The 22,983-nt window shown below is 45.5% G+C and overlaps 1 protein-coding gene across 5 annotated transcripts in view; it reads right to left on the bottom strand.

The window, feature by feature from the left end:
- The window catches only part of FRMD4A (FERM domain containing 4A), a 77,345-nt gene that overhangs the window by 34,824 nt on the left and 19,538 nt on the right, over positions 1–22,983 (bottom strand). For 2 of the 5 annotated variants that reach the window (XM_053942942.1, XM_053942943.1), the window contains exons 1-6: positions 22,377–22,486; positions 21,072–21,137; positions 20,801–20,858; positions 18,931–19,017; positions 4,330–4,406; positions 156–294 (exon numbers count right to left, since the gene is read on the bottom strand). In XM_053942942.1, the coding sequence (XP_053798917.1) occupies positions 156–294; positions 4,330–4,406; positions 18,931–19,017; positions 20,801–20,854 (357 nt within the window). In that variant the 5' untranslated portion in view covers positions 20,855–20,858; positions 21,072–21,137; positions 22,377–22,486. Of the gene's footprint in view, positions 1–155; positions 295–4,329; positions 4,407–18,930; positions 19,018–19,233; positions 19,269–20,800; positions 20,859–21,071; positions 21,138–22,376; positions 22,487–22,983 lie in introns of those variants that run through there. The other 3 variants (XM_053942945.1, XM_053942944.1, XM_053942946.1) reach the window with 2 other exon arrangements.

Here is a 22,983-nt window from a genome sequence, read left to right as displayed (position 1 = left end):
GTCAGGACTAGAAAATATCATAGTCAATTCGCCTTTTTTTTTATCTCGAGCAGAAAGGGAGGGCAGGAAAGAAGCCACCATCTGGACTTGATGTGGCTGGGACTCTGGGGAATGAGGAGGACTCACCCACCACAACTGGCACTTCCCATGCTTACCTTGCTTTGCTTCCTGTCCAGGTAGAACTGATGTTGACTAATGGCCATAGCCCAGATAGACTTTATTAATGCTGGACAGGCGTACCACGTATGCACAGCAATGCCACTATGCCCAAAAGTCCTCCTGGTCACAGATGCCCTGGAGAGAAGAAAAGAATGAACTGGGGTTACACAAAGGTTTCACCAGATTGCTTTCTGTGGCAGAACCTGTCACAGATCTCATAGGAAAAGCTGTTGCCTTTACTGTGTACACCCTTGTGTTAATAGGAAAAAAAATGCTTCGAAATCAGCAATAAATATCTAATCAAGCCAGGAGAGCATTTACTTCAAATATCTCCTCAAGATAGCAGGCTCCAGAGGACTAACAGTAAAGATCATCCAGTTTGCCCAGCTTAGACTATATCCCTGGGTTTGGTTGATGCTGACTTGCTGCATATCCCAGAGGAGCCACCAAGGCCAAAGTATGCATGAATCCTCGGTGTCTCATCACATGCAGAGACATCTGAGGCCTCTGGCTTTGGACAGTAGCTTCCAAATATTAGGATCCAGGTAACAACGAAAGATTCACAGGATCAAAGGCTACTTTAGAGAGTGTGAAAGAAACTCTTCAGGAACCTTGATTTCCCCACTTGTAAACAGATGTAGCAGGATTTGCCACATGGTATGGGGGCAGGGAGTTGTGAGGCTCAGAGGGGGCTGCCTTTTGCTCTGGAGAGAAGAATGGGACTCAGTGATTAGCTGAGTGAATTTAAAAACAGGAAAAATAAGAGCTAAATATTTCCTCTCTGGGACTCCCAATTGTTCTCAAACATTAGCAAAAACCCACAGGTTAGGTTTCCCCATGCTTTCACAGCTGTACAAACCTGCTTGATTATTCTTCCCCATCCCTCCCTCAAAAGCAACCCCACCAGCAGAGCCCTGACACCAGCACAGTGCACATTCAAGCTCTCAGCATGAATCTGTGGAACTCCTCCCACTGCAGGGATGGAGCTCTGGCTGGAATAAACTGATCTACAGAGCCCCAAATAAATGAGGGCCTCGTCTCCAGTCTGTTAAGATGGGTCTTGTGGTAGAGTAGGATTATGAAATGATGTGACATGGGTTCAGAGGCTTGCTCAGAAATGTGACACTTTTAGGGACATGGATGGTGAAGAGGGACCAGTGCAAGAGACAGCCCGGGGTGCACTACAGAGGGGGGTCAGAGCCCACAGTCAACAGGGACTTTGAGCCATGCAGGTGTGGAAGTGACACTACAGGACAGCCCAGGAGCTCTACTGTGCCATGCAGGGGGGAGTCAACTCTTTCACCAGCACTCACAAGTCCTCAAGCCTGCTAAGGTTCCCCTCCTGCACCTGTATCTGCACTGGCCACCTCTCTTCTGGTGATTGTGGACCACTGCCTTGTCTGAAGTTGGAGGTGAACATGGAGGGGTGAACAGTTGAAGAAAGTTGTGATAGAGCCAAGAAAGAAAGAAAACCAGAACTCTGCAGCAAAATGAGAATTACTGGCAATGTTCAGTCTGGGAGAGGGCTGACAGCCATTACATCAGGGCTTTTTCAGTGCTTCAAAATGTGTTAAAGTCAAATTATGGAGCTACAAATCAGAGTGAAATTTCTGAGAAAACAGCCGTGGCCAATGCAAACAAGGTCTGAGACAACTGGGATCTCATGTTTCAGTGTTACCCTGTGCCGAGTCCTTTCCTTATGAATGGTGCTAGAGACCTTGTCCTATTACCAGTATTGTTCTTGTGAGAAAAGTCTCCATGCAGCAGGACAACGGCTGATGGTGCTGGGCTGCCTCATTTCTGTCACTGGACAGGGAATGAAGGCTGTGCTGGGAGGTGTTCTTGAAGTTGAGACTGGAGAGTGGATCCAGCTCTGGATGCTTTATATTGGTCTAAGGACACAAACCACTGCAGCACACTGGCACATAAAGCTCTAAGGAAATTAAGGCCCTCAAACATGGGCTGAAGCTTTAATTCTGTTGTCATCCTGTTCAATTCAAACTCCTGAATTCTTAGAAACATATTCTGCAATTCATTCATCTTTTCACTGTAAAAGCAGTGATTTCTATTTTTTTTCCTTTTTGGAATCTGTACATGTTTCCTATCAAAACAGCAGACTCCATTAGAACATCTGCAGACTGTTGGTCAGAGCTGTGGACTTGCTTTTCGTGGCTGTGTTTGAAGACCTGAGAGATATGGATCATTGTTTTTTTTTCCATGACTTCCCTCTATGCATGCTACATGCACTATGGAATGAATCCTGTTGATAGCCCCTAAGATGTATCATTTTCCTCCTTTATGAGATAAGTAACTGCAGTGAAAGGAGGTTAAATGGCTTGTTGGGGACAAGAAGCCATGGGCAGAGGCAGGGCTTAAAAACGTACATTGTGCTGCCCAGCCCTGGCCACAATCACGGAGCTGTGCTCGCTCTCCTTACTGTGGCTTCGCTGACTCAGGCTCTGGTTTGGCTACGAGGAGAGGAATGTGGAGAGAGCACTGCGTTGGCTACTCCTCCGCCTCCACATGCTGAACAACTCCTTGCAGGAGTCCATCCCACTTGGCTGGGAGACTACAACCTGAGCTGTCTTCCCACCATGCCACTGCAAACACGCTGCGCTGCATTACAGCCTGAGTACCAGTTCCACCTGGATGGTGCCACTCTGGTTACAAAAACCAATCAAAATGATACAAAACCCAACCAAGCAAATTCCTTTGTAGCAAGAAAGTACCAGGCTGACAACCCAGGACAGGACTTTGTCCTCCTGGTGTTGAGTCAGAGAAACAGAGCAATGGAATAAAGAACGGAAGCTCTTCTGTGTCACTAATTCCTATAATCTAAATACAAATGAGAGAGAAGAGGCTGCTCTGTGTGGTCACATTTCATGCACGACTCAAGTTGCAAATGTCACCATTAATTTTAAGGTCCCAGATCTACTTCCTTTCCTTTTCTTGCAACTGCTCCTTCCAGGAAACAGGCAGAACTTAGGGCATTTAGGGGCTCCTGGCTGCTGGTCGCTCCCAGCATGTGTTTCTGACGCCTCTCCGGCTGCCAGAGCCCTGGTGGGGGAAGAAGGGCACTACCCCCAGCTCCTGCTGCTGCAATATCTCCCAGTGTATTCTCGACTTTGGGAATTCACTCTGCTAGATTTCATGTGACTGTTTACATGCTTAATATTAAGCAGATGCTTAGATGTTCTGTTGACCTGGAGCTGCACAATGACATGAGCTGCTTTACTCAGTGTTTGTTTTAACAAATGCACCTATGCAGACAGGCACCATTGTACTGGTGTGGCTGTGCTCATATCAGGGTAAATAAGGAGAGAAACTGCATGCAAAATTCCTCTAATAAAAGTACATATATTAATACACAGATAGGCATGGGAAACAGGTGAAACTGGATCACAGCTGAGTGATCAGCAGAACACACTACTACCAGCAACACATCAAATCAGTCTGGGCAGAGAGATGGTTTCCATCAGTGATACCATACTTACAGTGCAAACAAGACATTGCTTTTAGTCAGAACATCTTTCAGAGCCATACACTCACTGTGTGCAGTAACCATCCAGTAATGCAAAGACACCAGGAGTGCTGAATGCACTGATAGGATGAAGCACAGTCCCTTGAACGCTCACATTAGGATTCCAAAGTAAGAAAAAAAAGGCTCCTGTGCCAAAAAGACTGATGGGCTTTCATCCAGGCTGCCGGTGGTAAACCTCTGGTTCTGTGCCATTGCTTTCAGTTGCACTACTGAATATTTATTTACAAAGAAGCATGTGAGTACAAAATCTGGTGCTCATCTCCGGGCTCTGAGTGAAACACGGGGACAAGGCAAAGCCCCTTTCACACACGAGGGCCGCCAGCACTACAGCTGAGGCACCGGAGCCGCACAGTCCCAGGGGTCACAAGGTGCCAGAACAGAGGGAAGGGGAAAAAAAAAAAAACCCGCTAGGAGCCGAGGGGAAACACATCCTCAAAAACGCATACCAGGACCCGGAATGTCTCGCTGAAAGGAAGCAGCAGCCTCCGGCTTGGTGCCCACTGCCTCTCTCTTGCGTGTTCCCCAGCTACCAAGCGCAGCGAGCCCCGCATAGCAGCGGGGGCAGCACCCGGCTCAGCCCGGCTCGGCACTGCACAGCCCGACTCAGCCCGGCCCGTTTCGTGGCTCACCTGCGCGGATCGTGCACCTCCACCGAGAACTTCTTCTCGCGGAAATAGAGGTTCTCCAGCTGCCTCCATTGAAAGATCTGCAAGGAGAAGAAGGGAATGAGGCGCCTCCGCGCGCTCCCTCGCCCAGCCCTGCTCGCCGCTTGCTCCCGGCGCTGCGGCGGGAATGCCCCGCTGCGCTGCGCTCCGCCCCGGCCCCGCGTCCCGCCCGCGCCCCCCGCCCCGCACCCGCGGGGCAGCCCCGGGGGCGGGCGGCGGCCTCTGTCCCTCCCTCCCTCCCTCCCGGCCGCCGGGCCCCCGCTGCCCGCGGCGGGCTCGGTGCTCGGGGCAGGCGGGAAAGGGCGACAGTTTCACTTTGCGGGGCCAAATATGTTGAAGACACACACAAACTCCGGGCAAACCGGGATTCGACTACATTTTCCTTGGAGGGCTGGCACCTGGGGTGGTGCATCGGTCTCTGGCACAGCAGACTCTCCCCGGTGTAAAGGAGGTGAGACCCTCGCTCCACCCAAGTCCTAATACCCAGCTCTGCTTTTATCCCGCGTAGAACTGGCACGAGCATGACCCGAGTGGAGTTTATCTGTCCCAGGTGCTGTCAGACTCGTGGTGGCGATGCCCAAAGCTCCGGGCGCTCCCGGCGGTACAAACCACGGCAATAAGCAGGTCATATCTCAGCCTCTGTTTTACAGGCTGCCCTGCCGGGATGTCTCAGAGCAGCACTGGGACAAAGCCAACACTACCACCAAGGGGGAAACTGAGGCACGAAGCTTTTCATGGGAGTGAAATGCGGCGTGCCCTCGCCCCTGAGTCAGCCTGGGCCAGCCCTGGAGGGCTCAGCGTGCTCCTGGGCAGTGGGATGCGCTTACACGGCCCCTGTGCCCACACTCCTCCCGTGGAATAACGCCCATCTCCCACGCAGGAGGGCGTACCGACCTCAGGAGCAGTGCAAAGGACGCGGTGACAGCAAAATAGTGCCAGCTCCGCAAACTATCACACCATCACCACTGTGGGCAGCTCCACCACTGCCTTTTCCTTACAAATGAGTAAACTAAAATCCAAACCCTGGCTCCCAGGCTGCTAATTCACAGGGAGGAGGCAGCCTCCAGCCCTCTTGGCATCTCGGACTTCGTCTCCCCTGCATTGCCCCTGGCAAGCAGCAGAGATGAGGAACGTAGACTCACTGCTGAGGAGCACAGGCAGCAGCGTTTCCCTGATTTACACTCCCTCTCCCACTCCAAGTAGCTGCTGTGGAGTTCCTGTCCTACCCCCGAGGAAGGCGCTGGCTCCTGACACGCCGAGATAAGCCTCGGCTGCCAGTGTCAGCGCTCTGGAGATAAGTAAACAGGAGGCATAATTTGATTTGCACTGATATAGCTGCTGGTGGAGCTGAAATCTTGAGAATAAAACAAACCTCAGGGAGGACCCAAAATTTTCTCCTTGATGGTATTTCAGGGTCAGCAAAATTGAAAATATTTGTTAAAGTTTCCAGCAAGATTTTTTTTTCCCCCTCTATTTTTTTTTCCTTTCTGTAACAGGGTGCTTCTTGGAAGGAATGGTAGGGATTAAGAAGGGCACTAAGCTACCCCATATTCTTGGGCTGTCCACATTGCCGAGGGGGTAGGGGAAGAAGGGAGCCAGGAGAGATGGGAAGTCTGAAAGGCTGAGTTACACTGCCCTTAGGGGATTATTTTATTCCTCCATTGGAAATATTAATTGCTGCATAAAACTTGTAAACACCAAATGAAGCACAGAAACACCCATTATTTTACCCACCGAGGGAGGACAGACACAGGGTGAAAGGGTTAAGCCGGGAGCTGAAGTCTGACTCCTCTTTAAGTGTCTGGCTTCAAAGGCATGAAAAGGAAGTTTGGGGCCTAAACTCCCACAGACAACAACTGGGGTCAAGCTGAAAACATCCCTCTGTGCTTCCAGATGCCCATCTGCAAGGCGGGGAGGACAACGCGGCTGTGCTTCATGGCATGTGCAGAGGACGTGTTTGGGAGGCGTTCAGACATGTGGAACACATAAGAGTCTAAAACGCCAGCAGATCACACCCTTCAGAAAATACCCCTCTGTCCCCAGGTCCCCCGTTGTCATTTATGACTAAACTTCGGCGTGGCGCAGAAGGAATTTGAAACTTTTCTGAGCTGCTGGCAGCTGCTCTATTTGGATGCTGTCCTGCCCATCCTTCTCCTCTGTCTCTGCCAGACTGTCCCCTGTTCTCAGATCCTTTTGTATTTTACCCTCTCTGCTACCAAATCTCACAGTGCTGTTTGCTAAGGGAAGCTGTTTCTCGTTTCTCTTCGATGATTAACTCCAACTGTCCAAACACACAGGGCTCTGGGGAAGCTGTTCAGATGCCCAAATGCAGGAATGTAGTGCCCTTTTCCATGCCCCAGGGTTCTCTGCCTGGCCCCTGGCTGCTGCCCCGGGTGGGAGGGAGCCTGACATAGGTCCGGTGCTGTATCTGCCAGCCCCACGCAGATGTCTTGGATCACCAGCAGTGCCTAAAACAGCATTAGGCACCTACGTTTTGGGCACTGGAGCAGCTCCCCAGATTGATGCATTTTTATATTTAGTTTTGTTGTTTTCCTTGGCAGAAGGAGGCAAATCCAGACTCTTGGGAGGGAGGGGGTGGAAGTGACCCCACAACCTAAGTTTGTGTCTTTTATTCCTTAGCTCTGCTCTCCTGAACATACATGTGTGTTTTACCATTGCTGTAGCTGTGCTCCATTTGCTCCCCAGGTATTATTCTACAGTGTCCCACTCCTTTTTCCCACATTGATCTGAGAGGTCTCCCCCTTCCTATACAAAAGGAATCCAATCTGCAAAAATGTGTATACCCAGAGGAAAGTATCCACTTTCCTGTTAGCCAATCACAATCCCTTCAGAGAAACAAAGCCAAAGGTGCCCCTTCAGCCAGACCTCCTAATGTAAGCGAGCTGTTCTCTTCACCAGTTGCCCACCATATGCATGGTCTCAAATTGATGTTGTTAATGCAGTGACAGATGCACAAGGTGCCATTAGTAGGTCTTCCTAAATGGAAGCATAATTTTTACCCGTCAAGATCCTTTCACCACGCTGGTGCTTGCAACCTTCACTGGGGAATAGAGCCTCAGCAGGGAGCTGGTCGTAATTTCAACAGGATCTTGTGGAAATGCAATGACAACAGATGCATGCTGGTTTTGGGGCTGGTTTGAGTCAAAGCATCCACATTCATGGCAGGTTTGCCTCTCCCTGCACTGAACTTGGATCTGGCTTTGGGTTATTTGGCTTATGATTGTCTTTGGTTAATTTCCTGGGCTGAATCCAATGCCTGCACATGTAGGTGGGACAATTTGTATTGGTTTTACTGGGATTGCATCAGAGGTGCAATGACCCTTTGACAGAGTCAGCAGGGACTGGGACAGCATCTCCCACACTGGAAATGGGGCTTAGGAGAAAGTCAAACATTAACACAAGCTTAGAGCACAGTTCTCCTGCCCTTGAGTAGCTGCCTTCACTCAGTGCCCGCAGACAAGGGGACAATTAGTGGTGCTGCAGAGGGCCAAGTCTGTGATGTGGTGGTTTGCCCGCTGGGTTCTCTTCTGAGGTCAGCAGCTTGTTTTGGATCATGCAGCACTGGGCAGCTTTCAGATGGGAACAATTTTTGGTAGTGGCCATCATTACAGGCTGCACATGAGATGATTTAATCTTCAACAGATACTTAAGGAAGTATCCATGAGACTGGCTTTTGAGCACAGCTGCACACTCACACATGCATGTGAAAGAGGCTAGTAAAAGAAGAGAAAATAATTACTCTTATTGCCTCCTCCTCCAAGGGGCCTGTCCCCACCATGATCTCTGTTTCATCATGCCAATGAAACTGGAATTGACACTATCACTTGAATTTGAAAAACTGCTTATCAACCTGTGAACATTCAAGGGAATAACTGTTCCCCATCAGACCACATGCACTGTTTAAAATGTGTTGTGGTGGGTGGGGAGGCCATGATGGGGAAACCAGGGCCAGAAATGGCTTATACAAAGCTGGCAGCTTAGAAGAGGAGCCAGGAGAGAGATCCGAGTGCTGCATGGTGTGCTGTGGAGAATTCAGGTGCAAGCTACAGGAATTTTCTCACTGGAAACCCCTTCCAAGAGGCTGGCAAGCTTGTCAGGCACCAGATGTTTGTGACTAGTTACAAAGAGCTGCAGTCAAAACCCTTCAGACACAATCTTCTTTTGTGAGCACACTTGTGGTTTGCTGGCTGGTCCTTAATTAAGCTGAGCCTGGAGGAGAGGAGGCCCAGGGTCTGCATCCATTTCAGCCATTTTACCATTTTTATTGACCATGCAGCTGATACTGAGGAGTTTGCACATGCCAGGAGGTAGGGTCAGCATCAGAGTGTTTGAAAAATGCTGGAGGTTCCTGATAAAAGAAGGGAATGTCTTTTGTGAACGAAATATCAGGGATTGCTTCTGGCTTGGTCACTCATAGCCTGGGTGACCTGGACTTTTGGAGAGGTGTGGGGACCTGAGTTAGTGCTAGGCACTGGGCTATGCTCTCTCCCTTTGTGCTCAGGGAGCCTTGCCAGAGTATTCAGTGGAAGTACCGTGCCATTTATTTGGGAACCCCTGGCAGTAATGAGGCTGTTGCTTGCTCTGTGTTGCCCTTCAGCTCAGGCACAGGACAGAGAGGGTTGCTGAAGGCCAGCACTGGAGGTTGGTGCACAGTGCTCTCTGGACTATGGCACTTAGAGAAACATGCCCAAATGATACCTTTTGGAATAATTCCAAATCCTGAGGTTGGGGTATGGGGTTCCTGATACTGTTTTCTGCCTGCTGTGCCCAGAAGACCCAGACTCGGTACTGAACTGGGGAACATGCATTATGGCTGGGCATGCTGTGGAGACACAATGTGAACCATTTTGCATTTGGTCTCTTAGGAAACAAAAATAATCTCATTTTCTTTCTCTTTTCAGTGTGCTGAATCACCTGAGATGAGGCACAGGCTGAATGCAACACACTCTCAAGGGTTCCAGATAGCATTCTTGATGGCTGTTCAGACTCAAATTGTCTGCAGAAATCTATAGAGGACCTACCTGCTGTTAGCTCTGTTTTATGACCCAAAGGGGATTTACAAAGAAGATGGAGACAGATTTTGCTCAGAGGTGCTCAGTGAAAGCATAAGAGGCAATAGACACAGGCTGCAGGGTTGCAGCAAGGGAAATTATTAGAAGATATATAAATTAAAACTCCAAGTCCCAAAACAATCAGTGCAGGTGGTCAAACACTAGGGTCATGAATAACCAGATCAAACTCTGAAGGTGGCCCAACTTTTAGCAGGAGGTTGGACTAGAGACCTTCAGAGGACCCGTATTTTTCTTTGATTCTAAAGATTAATAAATGACCAACTGTAATTGCTCTTGGACTTGCTGACCTATATGGCATCTCCCAGTCCCTCAAGTCTTGCCACTTCCTAGATGATTAATGCCTTGTTAAATCACTGTATGCAGAAGGAATAATAATCCCTCCAAATGCATGGACTACCACCCGGACTGGATACTCTGAATGGCTTCTAGGAAAGGCAGGGAAATAATGTGGAACATTTCTAACAGCCCCAATGCAACCCTTTCCTTTGCCTACACTATGGGCAAGAGCCAGCATGGATGACATCCCAATACTAAAACTGGTATTAAACAATGGAACTAAAACAATGACAGTATTTTCACACAGCTTGCATGACTGAAGCCACAAGCTCCCAAGTCTTTTGTCCTGCAGTTTAAAGACAAAACAAACATAACAAAAAAAAAATTCCTCCTTGGAAATGTAATTTCCTCCACTGAACAAACCAGCAAGCTAAATTGTAGGAGCTGAGTTATGCAGGAGGTCAGAGTGGAGGTTGTGAGCGGTCCCTTTTTGGCCTTAAACTCTATGGAAATCACAGCTCCAGCGAAGTCAATGGCAGTTTTGTCCCAGTGATTTCAGTGGGACCATGGTTTCCGGGCATGGATTTGTGTGCTGCCTCAAGCCAACCCTGCTCCCATCAATCATACCTCTGTCAAACTAGTTAGAGTGAAGGAGGAAGGACTTGGTTCAGGCAGAACAGCACCATCTTAGCTCAAACAAATGGGCTCTTGTTTCAGGGACAGATTTACCAAGAGATTTCCGTGGGCTGTCACCTGTGAATTAGTGTGACCCACTGCTGAGAGTGCCCCTGGGTCATGAGATGGGGATGCCACTGCACCATAACTTAGTCCTCCATCCTGCCACACTTCCATTCATTCCTTTATTTTTATTAGTTTGGGGTATTTTTTTTCTTTCACTTCTCAAAACAAGAAAAAAAAAAAAAAGATTTCCTGAGTGATTTGATGTGGGAAAAGCCCTACCAATGATCTTCCCAGAGGCTTGCCGTCCTCCCTTCCCTCATGGAATGAGAGAATGGCTTGGCTAAGTGGGACTTTCAGTGGTCTGTCAGCAATCCCAGCTCACTATCTAATTACTTCTTTGCCTCAGGCTTCAGGCCTCTTTTTTTGCCAAACAGAAAAACAATTTCTGGTCCAATTTGAGATCCCTTTGCTGTGTGCTGTTCTTGTGGGACCACACCACCCCAGCAATCATTTCTGGCTTGACCAAACACAAATTGCATCTAGGTCTATATAATAACCACTCTGCATTCATTTCCATTATGGAAACACAATTCCCTATTAAATTTCAAAGTGGCTTATTGGCTCAGAGAGACAGCAGAGCATCAGATCACAGAGGGAAGAGCTGTTATTTGGACAAAGCATTATTTGTCTAAATAATGCAACTTGATATTTGTGTCTGTAACTACACAGACTGGGAGATTAGACTTTGACTTTATATACAACCAAATCCACTTTCACTGCACATATATATCTGGTAGCTGCTGTTAGATTGTGCTTTGCTGTCACCATGCTATGTGTGTCTAAATCAATAGATCTACAAAGAACCTTTTTTCCCTGATTGGTTTAAGTTAAACTTTCTCCCTTTTATTCTCTGAAAGGACATCAAAGTAACTGGATCTTTCTGCATTGAAGAGCTCTCCTTTCTGGCACAGTATACCATGTATTAGATAAAGGATGCCCAGTCTGTAGTCTATGAATCGGCTGTGGCAGCCTAGAAGGATTTATGCTGCCCACAAACCATTACTGCTACTCTCTCTCCTAAAGATCCTCATGTCTTCTCCAGTGGCTTGCTAAAGTACCTCTGTCTTGGAATCAAAATACAGGAATCACCATTCCCATGCTGCTGTGGTGATGCACAATAGTTTGTGTGACTGAAAATACTCCCATGATTCTGGATGTCTGTGCAGGGAGTGCCATGGCAGCAGCAATCCCACTCTCGTGGTGATGGCTGCAGTGATCCTTCTGAGCCTCCTGCCCAGAGCACTGACCAAAGGTGCCTCACAGCCACAACCACAGAGTAATGGGACCCCTGCCTGGCTTCATCTGATGATAAAAGTGTCCAGGCCTTCAGAGCAGCCCTGGTGAGCTAAGAGACAGCATCTGAGCAGGGTGGGGTGTGGAGGAGCCTGCTACCACTTCAGAGCCAAGCGTAAGAGCTCAAGGAAGTTTCAATCTCTCTCCAGATCTCCACCCTAACTCCAGGGCTCTGAGGTCCAATTTGTTTCACTTTGTGCTGTTGGAGTGATTTGTCTTTGCATCTTGTTGAAGTTCCTGCTGTGTGCTGCAGAATCATTTAAGACTTGGCTGCTGCTTTTACACAGAATTAATCTTTAAGACCTGAATATGACAAAGGACTTAGAGAAGGCAGTTTTATTTTGATGGGACTACTCCTATATTTAATGGTAGCCATGGTCTTGACTTGGCTAGATCATGGGATGAACGTCATGCTCTAGCTTTTCTGAATGTAAATTCTCACAGGAAACTCTGGGAACTATATGTCTAATGGTATCACCACAGCACACTAAACTACCAGAATAGCGCTGGTTTCTTCATAAAACAGCAGCGCCTTAGACTGTGTATTAATGTTTGTAAGCATTGTAGTTGATAAAACTACTTATTTACCTACATAGTGGAAATTGAGCATGACTGCTGTATGATTCTAAAAAGTTCATTTACCTAGACAATTTACTCACCTGTCTGAAATCAACCCTGTTTGGGAGACACACTGAAGCAAATTTTTACCAACTTTTATGAGGAGGAAAAAGTGGGGATGATGACCTTATACCTAATTGTTAATTCATCCTGGTTCAACCATGACAAACTCCATGCAGTTGAACTCCTTCCAACTTGTTCTGAGCTGTGAAGCTCTTGTCTTGCTCCACAAAGTTACTGTGTAGGTTAATGGCTGTTTCTTTTTCTGGCTGCAGTGATTTATGCAGCCTGTATCCCTATCCAGCTCCTACAGCTTTGCTGTAGGATACTGATTGTGGGTCAGATGGTGAATGGGACTGGGGACTGATTGAGGTTAAGAGTGACCACTTTTTATGGATGGGTGGTTCTAAGCCAGTCTGATCCCTTCTCTGGAGCAGTTTCCTTCCCAACTGCACAGCTATACCAGGATGGCTGAGGAAGGGGCCCAGGGGAGGAAGTGAGCAGTGTGATGGGGGAGGAGAGTGCTGAAGGCCACTTCAGCTGATACTGCTGCCAAAGAAATGTTCACTGAATCACAGCCCAGTGGCATGTCCAGCCAAATTCTGTGGAAGTTCTCAGTGTCAGGGACATAATTCTGCTTTCCAGCCCAGTGTGCTTTGATGTTATTTATTCAGCTCCCAGTGTGTTTGGCAGCTCTTTGGCACAGTGGTAAGGCATGGAGTAGTGGGTGCTGAAAGGGGAAGTGCCTTGTGCTGGATGGTAGAAACTCCAAACTGAGGGCAGACATCACCAAAAAAGGTCCTGGTGAGAACAAGGCCTCCTGTCTTATGGGGATGGAATAAGGCATTTCTGCAGGGAAAGGTTTTAAACTGTGTCTGCTTTTCAGTGCTTGCAGGTCTGGGTAGTATGTTTTAAGAAAAGAAATTGGGTGAGCAACCTCTCTCTATGAGAAGGAACAGTGTGATAAGGAACCTCGCTTTGTATATGTCTCACTTCTTCCATGTTCCACATTTCTAAATACTAAACCAAGACTGCATTACTGCACTATAAAATGAGTTGAACCCACTGTGACCTGAAGACTGGTTCAGTTTACAGCCAAGTCCATAACCCAAGAAGCACAAGGGATCAGCAACGGGAAGAGAAATGAAAGCCAGAGCAGAAGGAGTCAGCAGGTAGTCCTTAACAGCCCGCTAATCACAGTGAATAATTTATTACAGCAGTGCCACTGAGACTCCACGAGCTTTTAAACCAGTATTTCCTGGAAATGGTTTCTGCTCATTTTTTATCATTTGTAAATTTGAAATCTTCTATCCCTGTCTGCAATGCAAAGATGTTTGCAAAGGTCCTAGGAAATGACAAGGAGCCCAATGAAACACAAACCCAATACATTTTCTGACTTCGCTTGATTCTGGGTGCCCTAAAGAAAGTCCAGCCTGTTCTGAATACACCCTGTGGCTCAGCAGCAGGCCAGTGAGAGGAGTGAGACACATGCTCCATACCTCTGACAACAGAAACCAACTTCGTGTCAAATCAAACAACCTTCTTGAACATGAGGATTTATAACCCCTCCCAAAATCATCTTTGATTAACCAACCCAATGTTAAAACCCTAGATGGAAGGTCACACTTTTAGTGCTATCTTCAATCCTTCTGAGCTCTTGGTCTCTATTGTATCATGTGGCAAGGAGCTGTGCAAGTGAATTGGGCTCCCGGTAACTAATCTGAATTTCATGTTTCTTTTGCCTTTTTGACTCTCCCTGTGTTTTGTGATCAGTTAGGACAGAGAGCAATTTGTCAGTTTCCTCCTCCCCATCATTCACTACTTTCTGTACATTTCACATCAATCCTTACTTTACGTTTTTTTTAACTTACTGGTCTGTCATTCCTTCACCACAGGAAACACAAGTTTAACCACTCCATCAATGCAATTACTGACTTGACAATGCTTCATTATGTCCTAAAGCAGAGAGGATCTATTTGTTCTGCAATAAAGCAGCTCTTAATTAGGCTATTGCTCCTCCTGTGTAAATATCCCATTTTGCCTCTGGAATTGGGAAAGTTCACTCTATCTCTTGTTGTTTGCAAAAGGCCAAGTGGCACCGGACAGCAATCTTTCACTTTCTGGACACAATTAACATGCTGATTACTTTGCTCATGCTTTCGACAAACAGGTGATTTTTCTCTGATCAGACACTTAAAACTACTGAATTTACTTGTGCTCTGCATTGCTTGGTAGGATGGGTCCAACTCGCCTCTTGTTTTTTTGTGTTTAAATGGGAAGTCAACCTGTTACTTTTGCTTTGGATTCATGACGACACTACAAACTAAAAATTAAATTCTTTGTCATGAGAACCCAGAGACTGTTGCAGAGACCTTATGGAAAGGACAGAGCATTCTCACAGCATGCTTCATTTACTCTCAGAGAAAGGGTAATGCTGAGAAGGAATGGCAGAAACTGGGGGCTGTCACGAGGAATTTTTTTGTCAAGTTACATTAATGGCTGAATTTTGTGATGCCTCACATTTTATCTTATTTCTAAAAACCTTTATTCCCTTTGGGTTCTCTTCAGTAATCAGATAATGTAAGCAGTGATAATGTTTATGAGTCTGAGAAAAAAGGCTCACTTTAAGTTTCATTGCCACTAGCTTTCTATAGAAGAAAATGAGATAACACTATGGGGGATGTATCTCTTACAAAGCAACTAAACATTACCAGACTGTCCTTTAAGGTAATTTTATTTTTAGTGATAAGTTAAACATTTTCTCTGTCTTTTTATCTGTCATATGGAAGTCCTTTGGTTGACTTTGTTAATCATTCACTCTTCAGCTTGGAGTTAATTGTTTACTAACTGTTAAGCTGTTTGCACTAAAAAATGCCTTTGGGCTCTTAAATCAGTGGGAATATCTCACTAGAACAACAGAGATATGCTTGGTGCTACTACTTGGGTGTGCAGATCTCACAGCTCCAGGCTATGCTGCTCTTTGTGTACAGGTCTCTGCGGATGGAGTGGAGTCGCATCCCTGTGTTAAAATGGACACACACCACACTCACAGACAAATGCTCACATAGGGCTGCTGCAGTGTCTTGGCTTTCTTCCCAGTTGCTCATGAAATTCAAGAAAAAACCCTCTAATGACCCTTCTCTGAAAATGATGGGTTTGGTCTTTTCACAAGAAACTGTTTGTAGAAGCTAAGTTTAACATAGAGGGAAATGGATTCTGTCCACCCTGGAAGTTGTGAGCTGCTTCTACACAAATGACACTGGTTCTGCAAGCCCAGCTTCCAGAATGCCTCAATATATGGTTGGCAGGACAGCAGCCATCATTCCACACTTGATACTCTCTTCTTCTTGTTCAGCTGGAGTGTAGGATTTTGTGTAGTAAACCAAAACTTTTGCAATTATTTCATACCCAAGAATGTACAGCTAGCAGATTATAACTCATAGGGACCAAAATTGCACTAGAACAGGCAACATTCAAGGGGAAGCCTTTGACAGGGCTTGCTGAGTCTGTGAGCTAGCCCTCAACTGACAGAAGAAAACGGATGACCCACAGAGTCATGGCTTTGGGTAGATTCAGGGCTTCCACAAAATTCAAGCATAGGCAGGAAGGAACATAAAAATAGAAACACAGAGACACATTAGTCTCTGCAGTCTAGGTACAACTGCATTCCAGTTTAATAGCCCTGCATTCCCATCTGAACCACACAGGATAGGTGCCAGATACCCATCTTAGCTGCATCCCCAGTAATGCTGGAAAACTTGATGCCTGAGTGAGAACAGTGCAAGCAGGATGAGGTTCTGGCCCTGCGTCAGCCTCAATTCCCCTCTCCAGTCTCATCTAACTTGCTGACAAACCTGGTTAGTTTTCTAGAGACACATGGCTGATTTACTCCAGCAATTTAATGAAATCATGGTTTTGAGTGACTGCTAATGGGATCGCCCGAGATAGGTTCAGCTGCTTAGTGTGTGTTACAGTTTTACTCACAAGCACAAGAAACATGGAAATCTATCTAGGATGACATTTAGGAAAACATTACAATCTCCCTCATAAGACAAACAAGGTTTTTACATGCACTTAATATAAATGTCTTGATTTCAGCTGGTTTCTTGCTAAAATTTTCTGCTTGTGTTTTTTCCAGGGAGACTTATTTTTCCATTGTAAGTTTTCAGTTTGTTTCTGGCATCGGCAGTGTGCAGGAAAAAAATATTAAAGATCAGAAAAGCCATAATCACTTTCCCCTCCCCCACTAATTTTACCTTGCAGAAAGTTCAGTAGAGTTCACCCCTCCCATTTGCACAGCAAACACTTGAACTAGCACATGCTGGTGCAGTGAAATGAATCAGATACTGTGGCAGGCTGCTCTCAGATACCAGGGTTATCGAGTGCAATTTTACAATCTAATTAGCAAGAGGATTAAACACTATGCCTCACTGAGGCAGTTGATCTGTTCTCGCCAGAGGGGTTTTACCACCTGTGTAGGGTAAGAAGTCTTTTTACTTGCTCCACAGAAGGTAAAATCACTCCATGGAGAAATAACGAAGCCTCAGCCACTCTGTCCAAGTCCCATGCCTGATTTAGGCTGTTCATTTTGGAATAGCTCTGCCAACATATGGGGTTTGCAAGCATCATGTAGCAGAGAAATGCTCATCTCGGCTTTGTTTTCACTGCTGTGGTCTCTGGATTGTGGCAATGGACAGATCTGAGCCTGGAAATTCCTGCTTTCCCTTCCCACCCAACCTTTCCTCACAGATAAATGACCACTTCTGCTACAGTTATTAGTAGTTTATACATAAGGTTTATACAACCCATTGTTTTGGGTCTGCTGGATTTCATACATGATTTACTGAGACCAAAAAAACCCCAAATTCCCAATAAAGAGAAAGCCAGCACCCTATTGTTTTAGGATTACACTTGGAGAAGAAGGATCGAGGTGCCTAAAGCCCCTGATTTGAGGTGCAGTGAGAGTGCTAGAGGTCGGCTAGTGAGGACACAGAGAGGCTGGTGAAGATTTTATCAAGCTCCAAAACCAATGCTACACAGTAAATAACCCTGAACAGCTGAGAATAGAAAGTAGACAAGCTGAGAAAGGAGGCTTGACCCTTCTGGTGGAAATGTGTCTCCTCTCATGCAGTTAGAGCACCTGACCTCTCTTCTTCCTTCTGATGCTCTCCACTGACCCCCTCCTTCCAAGAGGGCTGACATTAATTGCTATAACATGTGAAAGGCTGAGTCCTGTCATGGCAGGGCACTCATTTCTTCCAAAGAAATGTTTGTATTCCTAAGACTGACTTCTGAAGGCATCTTTTAAGTACATGTCTTCCCTGGGGGGTTGGCACTACTGGAGGTATGTGGGTGCAAACACCTAGCCTAGGCATGTTTTCAACTACCATGTGTGAGGATGGCTTGCCCTCCAGGTAATGATTGATTCCAAATAGATGTGTCCTTTAGTCTTTGTGAAGACCTCCTTACTCTCCTTGTCCTTTCTTTTAGTGAATAGAAGTCCCATTAATAGCCTTCAGTGAATAAAAGGCTAATTGATGCACCTATTGTCTCTTGCTGCCTCCGTAGCAGTTCAGTTTTCTACCAAAACCTTGATTCTAGTTCATTTTAATAGAAGATGCTCTCTGTGAGCATCAGGCAGTGTCCAACTTGAATGTGACCAGAGAAGGTGAAAGAAGAATTGGTACAGGGACAATGAAAAGACAAATGCAGAACTTAATTCACTGTGGAAGCTTTTGCATCCACAGAAGAGCTGCCTAGTTGCTCCAAATCATCCAGTTCTGCAGCCTGCAAGCCAGCCTGAAGTCTTGCCTCCCGATGTCTCCACAGGTTTGCAGTGCAACAAACACTGTTGCTAACAGGCTCTACATTCCCACCTGCAGGACATGTGCTCAGGGATAAGGTCTTTTATATTAGATGGCATTCTAGGTGGGAAAATCAGAACACATGGATCCCCTCATAGGCTGAGCTCAAGAATCAAAACTTCCCATGCCTTTTTGTTATGCATATGTTGATAGTCAGCTTTCCCTGCTACCTTGACATTAACTCTTCAGTTAGGAAAATCATTGCTTATCAAATGTAATGCTGGTCCTGAGAAAATCATGCAATTTTCTTTTTGTAATAAATGGAAGCAGTTTTCCTGTCTCTTCATCCCTTTCTCTCTCAGATAATTTATAGCTTGACAATACAATATCAAGGGCTGGCTGAGCACCCCCAATCCACCATTGCCAGTGAATGGAAGGCCTCCAGCACCTGAGAGGATCAGTCCTTGAGTTCCCATCTATGTCTTATGAATCACACAAAAAAGAAATGTAAATTGCAAGATTAAGTGACACGTATTTCCTCCAAACCCAACAACTTTTAATAAATTATGAGCTACTTTTGTCCATTAATTCTTTGCAGACATTGAGACAAGTTTGGGAGAAAACAAACATCCTTCCAAAATCACATGAATCAATGCCAGCATTTGGTGTACATCACACCCTTGACTCAAGCTGTGACATGTGTGGCAAGCCCAGACCTTGGTAGAAAAGTAAACACTTACCTTTCTTGGTTTCACTTTGTCATGGTAGTCATATTGAAAAATCCCCTTGTAGCTAAGTCCTAACCACCATGGAATTCCCTGCTTGTCCTGAAAGAGAAAACAGGGGGAGTTATATTGAATATGATGGGGAAATGCTGGAGATTTCCTGTGTTGTTGTTCAGGATGAAGATTTGTTTCTAAGTAATATCTTTGAATGGGTGTTAAATTTCCCCCTGCTGAGTTCCAGCAAGTCACAAAGTTCCATAGTGTTTAGAAGAGATCTGTTTCATTTTTGGCCATGACATATAAAACAATTTAAAATACCTCACATGTGATCAAGTTACTCAAAATGCTGTCAGGGGTGCTGAGGAGGTTTGACATGGGTCCCTTGTGCAGTGGTGCATCTTCTTTCTCTTCCCTGTAAATTATTCAGTCTGAATACTCAGAGATTGGAGAGGAAGGAAAGCAAATCACCCAGCTGACTTGAATTATGTGGAGGGATTTTAGCATTAGTCTTGAAAATGCAGCAGTAATGGGATCTGAGAGCTACCAAGTGATAAGGTCTGACAGGCTCGGACCCAACTGCTTTGTGTCTGAGTGTGCAATAAAATGTCCTTATGGAGTAATGGCTGATATCTGATCCCAGTCTCTGCAATTTACTGAGCTGAAGTCCTCAATGAAATTACATCTGTTCTGTTAATGTGATAGAGAATGGCAGGGTAAAACATAGCAAAACCAAACTCCCACATCAGGCAGAAGCAAACCCTATTATGTGCAATATTTGCTGCCTCATTGCTGCTCACTGCTGCTTATTGACCATGGGGAGCTCACTGGAATAGCTCTCAAGTCTTTGCAGGATTGAATGCCCAGTCCACTTCACTAGATTTTTCTTGATTTAGAGTAGTCCAAGAGATCTGGATGCAAAGGGTACTGGAGAGATCCTGCCCTCTGAGAAAAGATGAGGCTAATGATTTTTGCAAAATAATAATAACTTTATTATTACATCCTATGAACAGGAATAGACTAGAAAATCATCTCCTGAGACAGGTAGTCAGATATTTGTGTTTTTATAGTACCCCGTTTACAAGATATTACAGATGTATGAAAAACCATATGATCCGTGTACAGAGATAATGATGAAACACATCAGAACTTCAGGGGTGATAAATGAGGGAATATGCTCTGGGGAACGTGGCTCTATCTTTCTTTCTATATTTACTGATTTCTCTACTTAAAAAAAAACCCTCAAACCTACACAGCTGGTCAGGCAGAGAAGTAATAACAATAATATGAGGCTGGAAATTTTGGTGATAAATCATTAGACAAAAGAAATTAGAAACTTCATGAATAGCTGCATGAAGTCCACACAGAAGTGGAGAGCTGTTTGGTGATGAGAATGTGCTACCTATCTCTAGAGTATAAGACTGTTCTGGCATTAAAATGATGCACAATCTCTGTATCCATCTATATATCTCATGTCAGGGAAGCTACAGTATGCAGGTCATGGCTGGCCCTAAATAGGTGTTCATGGATCTGCCATCTGGGAGAGATCTGACCTTTTGGAGCTACAAAAAGGATTGTCTGTCAGAGATGTGTCTGGCTTGTCCCTTTGGTGGTGGTTCACTGGCATTGCCACGCTGCTGACTGAGCTGAACACTCCAGCACAATAGGACTGCAAGGGTTTTATCTCCAAGAACAGGATTTTCCTCTTTGGAACTGTATTTACTAAACATGCACACACAGCTGAAATAAGTTTATCCTACCTCAGGAAGTGAAATGAGACTTTAGTAGCAGTGTATTGTATTCTGAGAGCAGAATGGCTGTTTGTACCTCTCTCCCTCCCTCTCCAACAAGAGTTTAGTTCAGTGAAGGACCTTCTTGTAGCACGTACCTTTACTGCGTAATAATGCACTCCATATGTTGGGAGGGACTCTACAATGCTCATGTAACTGCAAAACAACACAGAAGAGAATAACACATCTGAGAAGCTGAGAGGATGATCTGAAAAAAAACTTTGATAAATAAATAATTATGCCAAGAAATACTTTAAAATTAAGCATTGCATGAGATGGGAAGCATAGTTATATATTGTATTTACAGTTCTGTAGAAATACTTCCTAATAAAACAAAGGTCACAAAGAAATCATTCTTATTTCACTTACTTCACAATTGCTTGACCTCTTGTCTGACCATTTAGTTTCTTGTAATGTTCAATGACTCGATCCTCACTGGAAAGGAAAAAAATTGGATGTTTTATATTATGGCATTATTATGACTAAAAATCTTGTCAAAAGCTGAAGAGATACTTCTGTTAACACAGCTACTGACTGATGGAATCAAAAGATGCCAAGCAAAACCATTAGATGAGGGGATTTGGTGCAGAGCAGGGTAAACAAAGGGGGAGTCACAGTCTGAGAATAAAAATGGTTTTGTTAGGGTTGGGTCTCTGGAAGAACCCTTTTGCCTCACAAACGTGGTACCTTCTTGTACACACTTTTCCCTTTCTGCATTCCTTTCCTTATCTACAAATGATGCCCACAATACTACACTGAAGGCAAACAGATTTGTGTTGGAGTTGCTCAAGATCTGCTTTATCCTAACTGCTATAACTTCTTGTCAAGCCCACCATGTCCTCTGAAAGACAGGCAGAAATGTCAGAAATTGGTGGCCAGTCATAACCCTAAGACTGACAGATTCCTCCTCACTGCAACTACATAACTGCAGGTGCACCATTGGAAGTACTCTGCAGAAATCTCTCTCACAGGGAGCTGAATTCCTAGTGTACACAGAGTCAACAATAACAGCAGTGACAGGGGATATTTCCAGGGCACTCAAACTTGAGTTTCTTTACTCTTAAAGTATTCATGTGCCTTTGCTTACTTTTGAATTATACTAACTTGCATTCCCCCAGGCAACTCCTGGCTATGCACTGGGAGCTGGCATGAGCTGGGGCCCATTTCCAACAGCTCCTTGGAGACGAAGATAATTTCATGTTTTAGGAAGACACAAACCATGTCATCATGTGTTCCAAGGTGAACCATTCCACACCAGTGCGCCTCTGTGTCAGACAACAATTCTGAGTATGTGCCAATAAGCAGTAGAGATGGAGCATCCAAGAGAGATCAACATGACACAAATGACAGGTTGAGAGACACATGTAAGTTCACTTTTAAAGAATTTAATTCATTCTTCTCCAGTGAATGGGCAGCAGAGCTATTTGATGTATACAATCAGCTGTGCTAGCAAGGCCACAGCATGGCAAAGTATAGGCCAAGGATCCAGTGGACACAGGACCTGCTCTGCTACACTAGCATGACAGAACACTGAAGCCCTCAGGTTTAAAACCAATTTTTTGCTCTTTATTTTGTATTTATTTTTTATTCCCAAGGGAATCTGTTGAGTCCCCTGGAGATACTGTACAGAGCTTGCCAGACCAAGAGGAGGGAAACCTAAACTACCTTCCCCACCTGGCCCAGCATGAGCTTCCATCTGAGTCGTGTGTCTATCCCATGCCATCACGCTGCAGATGCTTTAGGGCAATGTGAACTGGCATTCCTCCCTCCCTGCATTTCCTGGATCCAACAGGACCCCCTAATGGGGCCTTTCAGTTGTCCACCATGTGGTAATCCTTTCCCAGGCAGAACTGAAGCCAGTTGTGTTGCTAGGCAGTGTGAAGGACCCCAGCAGGGTGGGATGATGGTAGATGACCTCACCATGACTGCTCAGAGATGCCCACGGGGGCTTCTGTGGAGGACTGCAAAGTGTTTCACCAGTCTGGCTTAACATGACTGCATCTTCTCATTGCTGCCTTCCCCATTTGCACCCCTGTGCCTGAGAGGACTGAACCTCTTTTAGACAGAGAGCCAGAATCTCTGAAGCCAAAACATCTTTTAGAAAGAAGAGAGAAGGGAAGCTGAGGATTGTGCAGCCCTAATAATGAAGAGAGAAAGGAGAACCAGAAACATCAGTGAAGGCAGCAAGGAACAATTCAGAGACAGTCTGTTGGATTGTCAGCAGGTCCAGCTTTTCCTTCACAAGCCTGTTGTTTATCTGAGAGGTTATTTAACTGCTTTC

The sequence above is a fragment of the Vidua chalybeata genome, chromosome 5 (assembly GCF_026979565.1).
Source record: "Vidua chalybeata isolate OUT-0048 chromosome 5, bVidCha1 merged haplotype, whole genome shotgun sequence".
Taxonomy (NCBI): Eukaryota; Metazoa; Chordata; class Aves; order Passeriformes; family Viduidae; genus Vidua; species Vidua chalybeata.
The sequence above is the reverse complement of the archived record's forward strand: the minus strand, read 5'-3'. Positions and strand labels throughout refer to the sequence as shown.